The sequence below is a fragment of the Elephantulus edwardii genome, unplaced genomic scaffold, assembly GCF_000299155.1.
Source record: "Elephantulus edwardii isolate Elephantulus edwardi_28Jun2011 unplaced genomic scaffold, EleEdw1.0 scaffold00141, whole genome shotgun sequence".
Taxonomy (NCBI): Eukaryota; Metazoa; Chordata; class Mammalia; order Macroscelidea; family Macroscelididae; genus Elephantulus; species Elephantulus edwardii.
In genome coordinates, this window is record NW_006399891.1 from 7,170,646 (window position 1) to 7,178,404 (window position 7,759).

A 7,759-nucleotide genomic window follows, 5' to 3' on the forward strand; every position below is an offset into this window, starting at 1 on the left:
AGGAGGGGGAAATTGCCCAAGGCCACCGAACTCGTTGACGGGAGAGTTCGGGATACAGGGAGCAAAAGCACAAGCAGCCGGGTGGGGACCAGAAAGGGAGCAGGGACTCTCCAGGGGCGGAGCCGTGGCGCGTGGTGATGACGCGAGTGCGGGGCTCCGCGGCCTTAGCGACAGCGGTTGCTAGGGAGCCCAACTCTGCGTGCTCGCCATGGATGCTGCTACGGCTCCGCACCGCATCCCCCCGGAAATGCCTGCGTACGGGGAGACGAACCACATCTTCGAAATGATGCAGGTGACGCGGGCAGCCCTGCCTTGTCACGACCCCACCATCGCGATGTCAGGGTGTGCGGTGGCGCGCTCGTGTGTTAGTCTCCTGGCCGACCCACTTGTTTGATTACTGTGCTACCCTGACCCTGAGTTATTCTTCGTTCTGGAGATGCTCCTTGTCCCTTCCTACGTTTGCATCCTTGAATCCCAGGAAGACGCAAAGTAGGCAGGCCCTTTTAGTGCACAACGGATAGGACTGCTAATCGTAAATTAGGCAGTTCGAATCCACCAGCTCAGCAAACGAAAGATGAGCAGAATCCTTCCATAAAGATTTACAGCTTCGGAAACCCAATGGAGGGTCGCTATGAGTATCGGCCGTGACTTGGTTTTGTCTGCCATAAGCTATCACTATTCTGAACAACTTTTGTTTTCTGGTTCTCAGTTTCTGTTTATGAGAAATGAGAGGTTACAAGAAATCTGCAAGGGCTCACCTAGCGTTGACAACTGGCAGGCTTTCTGCAGTTTTGGGAACCTCGGACCTTTGATCCAGGGCTGCCCAGTGCAGGGTGGCTAACAAACGAGTGGTTTCAACAGTAAGGACCACGAAATTGGGGCCGTTCCACGAATTTGGGGCAGTTCCAAAGCTCTCTCTTCATCCTGGGTTCCAGACTTGAGAAGATGCCCACCTCACTGTGTACTTTAAGGCTGAGGCACTGAATAAGAAGAGCTTTCAGGCACCCAAAAGTTCGGAGGGCCACAAGGAAGCTAAGGTTCAGTTTCCAGAACACCTATCCTTCTCAGGGTTCCTCTTGTCCCCAGAGGCACACTTGTGAATATGTGTATGGTCATTTATGCCTCAAATTTTTAACCTAGGCATTTAAGACCAGGCTTAAGACTAAAAAACTGGTTTCTTTGTTAGAAGAAGGAGAAAATGAGAAAATTCCCAAAACTGGGTAGCTTATTATTGTTAAGTACCATGGAGTCAGAGCTGGCCCTTCAGTGGATATTCAGTGTCAGTAAATCTCAGGGGAGAAGATTGTCCATCTTGTCCCAGAGAGGCTGGTGGATTTGAACCTTTTGCCTTTGGGTTGGCAGTACAACTGCTTACCACTAAACCACCAGCACTTTCCTTTGTGTAGCTAGTCATAGATAAGCACAATAGCCAGCTGAGTGAGTTAGAAGTTGGTGATGGTGGCAGTAGTGAGAACACTGGGACCATTTGGTCTATTCTAGAATCCACAGCAATTCTTGAGTGAGAGAAACCTGTCCCAAACCACCCTTTCCTCCAATATTACCACTCTGTAGTTGCTTGCATACTTTATAGTTTTAATTTCTTAAAGTACTTTTTATTTTAAAATAATTTTAGATACACAAAGTTACAAAAACAATAGAGTTCTGGTCTCTCCTTCATGTAGCTTTCTCCAGTATTAAAATAAAACTGTAGTATTTGTCAAATCAGGGTATTGATATTTGTACAATAATATATCGTTAACCAGGCTGTAGGCCTTATTTTTATTTTTAAAAATACTAGTTTACAAAATTCTAATACATTTTTTTTCAGACCAGAGTCTTTCAGCTTCTCTCACCTCCCCACTCATCAAATTCTACAACCACATGATTAATCCCTCCCTCTCCCTGCACATCCTCATCTCTCTGCTTCCACCCTCCCCCTCTTTGGATCTTCATACTAATTCTACAGTAATGGTTTTACACAATATTTATCCTTGTGAGACTGAGTTAACTCACTCAGCATAATGCCTTCCAGTCCCTCCCAAGTTAGTTAATAATTTACAAAATCATTGCTCCTGCATGCTGCATAGTATTCTGTTGTATAAATGTAATATAATTTCATTAAATATAAATTCGATTGTGGTTGGACATCTGGGCTGTTTCCATGTTCTTGCGACATTGAATAATGCTACTATGAACACTGGTGTACAAGTCTCTGTTTGTGCTTCAGCTCTCATTTTCCTGGGATATATTCCAAGTAGTGGAATAGCTGGGTCATATGGAATTTCTATATTCAGCTTTTTGAGGAAGCACCAAGCTGCCTTCCAGAATGGTTGTGCCTTTTTACAATCCCACCAGCAATGTATAAGAGTTTTATCTCGCCACATCCTCTCCAACTTTATTACTTGCTGTCTTAAACTTTGCCACTGTTACTGGAGTGAGACGGTATCTCATTGTGGTTTTGATTTGCATCTCATTGCCAGTGGTTTTGAGCATTTCTTCCTGTGTCTCTTGGCCATTCAAATATCTTCCTTTGTGAAAATTCTTTCCATGTCTTTTGCCCATTTTGTAATTGGGTTATCAGTCTTTTTCTTGTGAAGGCCCAGGAATATTCTGTAAACTTGCATTATGGGACTCTTGTCTGAGTTGGTATTACCAAATGTTTGTTCCAAGTTGGTAAGTTCTCTTTTCACCCTGATGGAAAAAGTTTTTGATGCACTTAGGGATTTAATCTTTAGACGGTCCCCTTTGTCAATTTTACCCTCTTCAGTTGTGCATTTCTGGTTGTATTTGGCAGTCTCTTCATACTGTAGATAAGGGCTTCTAAACTTGATCCCAGTCTTCCAAACTTGATGGTTTTGGGCTTTACTCCCAGGTCTCTGATCCACCTTGAGTTGATTGTTGTGTATGGTGTGAGATGTGGATCTTGTTTCAGCTTTCTGCAGGTGGAAGTCCAATTTTGCCAGGACCATTTGTTGAAGAGGTTGTCATTTCTCTATTTGATAGCTTTGATTTCCTTATTGAATATCAGTTGACCATAGATAGCTGGGTCTATTTCTGGGTTCTCAATTCTGTTCCATTGGTCTATGTGCCTGTAATTGTACCTTGCTATTCTGGTTACTACTGCTGTGTAGTAGGTTTTGATGTCAGGGAGTGCTGCTATGCCTCCCACCTCATTTTTGTTTCTCAGAAGTGTTTTGCTTATTTGGGGTCTCTTTCCTCTCCAAATAAATCTGACAGTTTTGCTTTCGATCTCCTTGAAAGATAAATTTGGTATCTGGATTTCTTATTTGGATTTTATTAGAAATGCTATCTTTTTAAAAATATGTGCATTGCTCTATTGCATTTTGCCCATGCATAGATTCATGTAAACACATCTCCTTTTTTCTAACTTCATAATTTTTTAAAATAAACTCACTTTTTTGTTTGCATTTAGTTTTGCCTCATCTTAAGCAATATCCTTGAAATCATAGATCTGCTTCACTGTTTATGTTTTCTAATATAATTAAGGTGAATATGTTGTTGCTACGTGCCGTTATATAAGAACTGACTCATAGCTGATTCTCCAGTGAATTTCCAGAGTCTGTAGATCACACAGCAGGAGACTTCCCATCTTTCTCCCATGGAGCAGCTGATGAATTAGAAATGCCTGCTTTTGGGTTGGCAGCACAGCTCCTTACCCAGTAGGCTACCAGAGCTCCCGAAGGTAAATATACAACTATTTAAAAGGGAAATGAAATAGTTCATCTGTAAAGCATTTAAAATAATTTTGTACCATATCACCACTGGTACACAAGGACTGATCTAGTTTCATTTAGCAGGTGGAGAAGCTGAGACCCCGACAGGAATGGCTTGCTGGTAACTTGCAGAGTGGGGCTAGAGCCAGGATGTCTTGCAGTTTAATGCTTTTTTCACTAATCCCACACTTCTTTGCATCAAAAAGGCAAAATCCCCTCCCTGCTTGTTCCTAGGGTAGAAAGTTTCTCCTTTCTAATCCAGTCCAGATCATCCTAAACATTCCAGTAGTTCATTTCTGTGCCATTTGTCTTAGAACCTGCTCTTTCGTGTTGTTGTTGTTGTTATGTTCCATCAAGTCACCTGTGACTCATAATGATCCAATGTACTACAGCTCTGAGCCCTGTCCTATTATGAGCCAATCTTACTGTCCCCAACACACCTTCCCCCACCCCATTATCCCAGTCACTGAGTCAATCCATCTCATCCAGGGTCTTCTCCTGTGTTGTCTCTCCACTCTTCCAAACATAATGTCCTTCTCCAAAGATTGGTCCCTCCTGGCAACATGCCAAGAATATGTGAGATGGAACTTAAAAATCCTTGCTTCCAGAGAGCAATTTGGTTTCACCCTGTCCAGGACAGACCTGTTTGTTCTCTTGGCAGTCCATAATATGTTTAATATTTTTCTCCAGCACCACAACTCAAAGACATTGATTCTTATTCTATCATCTATCATTAGTCATTATCTAGCTCTCTGATGCATAAGAAGTAATGGTGAAGACCATGGCTTGGATCAGGTGCTCCTTGTCTGTAGACTGACATAATTGCTCTTCAGTACTCTGGAAAGGTCCCTGACAGCAGATTTTCCCAATGCAATTCGTCTTTTGATTTCTCTATCACTATGCTGCCAGTTGACCCAGTGGTGAGAATCTTTGTTTTCTTAATGTTGAGCTTCAATCCGTATTGAAGACTGCAGTCCTTGACCTGCAGCAAATGCCTCAGGTCCTCCTCAGTTTCATTAAGTGCGATGGTGACATATGCATAACACAGGTTGTTGGCCAGTCGTCTTCCAATCCTGATGCCACATTCCTCCTCATAGAGAAATGGATTAAATGGTCAGGCTATCCCAGGACGTATTTAGATAGTTAGCTGATAATATCTCTGTCCCATTCCATGTAGATCTCCATGCATTCCAGCAAACCGCTGCACAGGGCAAAGATACTGGAGGATATGGGGGTCTATGGCCTGATAGGGGAGGTGGTAGTTGGGCAAGGACAAGGTGAGGCAAGTAACCAGGGGCATGTGTAGGGGCTTGGGAGCTTAGGACAGGAAAGACATTTACCTAGTACCCATGACCAGGAAGAGCTGTTGCCATGGCTTCCTAAGGACTGAGCACATGTTAGCCAGTAGGAGAATGAGGAAGACTCAAGGTTCTGAGGTGGTAATGAGGACAATCCATCAGGAAAACAGAGGAAGATTTGTTTGGGAGGTACAGAGGGATTTAGAGGAGAAGAGGCTGGGTCACTCACTGCTCCGGGTCAGGACTTCATCACACCAGCTCTATGTGTCTACAGATCCCTCCTGGCAGCACCCACATGGCTTCCTTCATGCCTCTGCTCACAGGGATGCAGAAGTCAGCTGGAGGATGGAGAGGTCTCTCAGCTGAAGGCTTGTTTGATGGGGTGTAGTAGAGAGTTCTTGTGGCCCTGGGATTAAAAGCTGAACTGCAATCCCAATGGCATGCAGTTCTAATCCATCAGCTGCTCCGTAGGAGAAGAATGAACAGTCTCCTCTCATGTGACTTACTGCCTCTGAACATCTGTTGTGAGAGTCAGCTATGCATTGGCTCCTACACAAAGGCACCAAACAGCAATGAGGAGAGCAGGCCCCATAGCTGGTTACCACAGCAGCCAGCATATCAGGCTGCCTGGGCTCCAAGGTAACTATGTACCTATTAACCATGTGAGTGTCTGTTCTATGTCCACAGGTCATGCTGGAGCAACTCTTGATTTACCAGCCCAAGGAACCTATCACCTTCATGATCTGCCACTTGCAGCGTAACAATGATAATGGTGAGCATGTGGTGGGCTTCCTCCTCCCCCTGCCCTGAATCTGAGAAAGGCTGTGACTGCTCTGCCTCACAAGTATTTAAGGGGGTGGGGTCTGACAGCTTAGGGTGGTGAGTAATTTATATAAAACTTAATTATGTAAAATTAGTTGAAATGCCTTAGTTTTGTTTGATACATGACTAGTAAAAATCATCTTGCCATATTGTCGAAATGAAAACCTCAGAGTGGCCCATGAAATTGTTAATGTTTTTGTGAACCCAGCTAGTGTTGGCTGTTGAGTTAAACTCTCTAATCATTCAGCTTGTCAGGTACGAATTTGGCTTCTGGTCTACCTACACAAATGGGCAGCATTTCAGGTTTTCTGATGGCCTCATTGTCGGGACCTGTTAATGAATTCCAGAGCTCTCCCAAATCTCAGCCTTAATCCAGATCAGCTGGACCTCAGGCTGGAGCTGGAATGTGGGAGGAGGACAGTGCTCAAGCAAGGCATGGCTCTCACTGGATTCCACAGTTGGTTTGCCAAGGGGAGGATTGTTCCCATCTTGCGTGAGCTACCAGGCAGAGCTGGTGTCTTGGAGCTTTGATGTTTCTTTCACTGGAGCATTAACTGCCTTGAAAGGACTACCATCACACTAGCGATTTAGTGCTTGGCACAGCCCAGGGTCAAAGACTGGAGGTGCCTTGTGGTGGGTTTCAAAAGGCTTAGGATTAGAAGTGATGCCAAGTAGTTCTTACAAAAGAAAAGGACAAAGAAACTCCTGCCTGCAGCTGTGCCCTGCACGCAGGCCCTAGTGCTGGCTGCCGTCTCAGGTGTGGTAGGGTGCAGCAGAAGTGGAGTTTCTTGGATCTAGATGCCACATCAAGGACCTAAGAATTGTGGGTGCAAGGGAGCCCAATAGTGTCCCTGTCTGAGCCTCCAGGGAGTGAACGTCCTGTTCTCTGGGCATTTCTTTGTTCAGCTACTGCAGGTGGAGTAGGGGCAGCTGGAAGACCTCCCTTCCTGAGCCCTTCAATTTACCTTCTCCTCAGCTGCACGTTTCTGGTGTGATTTACATTACTCTGAGGAAATGCCTCTGAAAGGTCTCTGCTCTCAGATTGGCTGTTTATTCCCTGGTGCAGGAGGGAAAGGTGCTGCCTCCTCGCTCACCTGTTCTGCTCGCTTTCCCCCTTGGCTGGTCCCTTTTGCTGCAGCCACAGTTCACCCCCTCGGCCTCACGACTCAAGACATTTACCTGGTGAAGCTGTTTCCGTGCCCTGGGGCTGTTCTCAGAGCATTTCTGTGGAAACTCAACTCCTACTACACTAAAGAAAGCAAAAGTAAAAACAAAGAAAGTAAAAGTAAGGCCAACAAATTAAAAGTAAAGGAAGAGCAAGCAAAAGTTAAAGCAGAGCAGAGTAAAAGTAAAAAAGCAAAGTGAAAGTAAAAATCTGAGAAAAGGAAAAGTAAAAGTTAAAGCAAAGAAAGCAAAAGTGAGAGCAATTTAGAAATGAAACTAAAAAGGAGAGTACAGTCAAGGAGAAGCTAAAGTGTAAAAGTTAAAGCTTAGTGCTGTCCCATCAAAGCAAGCTCACAGCTGACCCTCCAGTGGGTAAGTATAAAGTAGAAGCAAAAGAAATGTTAAAGCAGAGTAAAAGGACATAAATTATTCCTTCAATTCAAAATTCTCCTTCAAATGTGAAAAAAAAACCCAACAAAACTCAGAAACCCCAAAATGAAAGTGAGACATCACCCTTCTCTGTTATCCTTGGTTGCCCCGTTTGTGGATTGGGATTGTTTGGTTCAATGGGACAGAGGCGGTGAGGCTCTCGGCTCTGTGTGTGTAAGGGAAGTCATATACCTGCTGGGCTCATGGTGATGTGGCATCGAGTTTCCATTTGTACCAAGGACGGTGAGATTTTTCAGAATTAAATATTGTGTTTGAGAAGACCATGTTGTTGTTGTTGTTGTTATGTGCCGT

At 44.3% G+C, this 7,759-nt stretch overlaps 1 protein-coding gene across 1 annotated transcript in view; it reads left to right on the forward strand.

Annotated features, from left to right (window-relative positions):
* The first annotated feature begins 208 nt into the window (after window positions 1–208).
* AK8 (adenylate kinase 8) overlaps window positions 209–7,759 on the forward strand; it is a 254,354-nt gene continuing 246,803 nt past the window's right edge. The window contains exons 1-2 of the mRNA XM_006894435.1: window positions 209–292; window positions 5,720–5,804. Of these exons, the coding sequence (XP_006894497.1) occupies window positions 209–292; window positions 5,720–5,804 (169 nt within the window). The remainder of the gene's footprint in view (window positions 293–5,719; window positions 5,805–7,759) is intronic.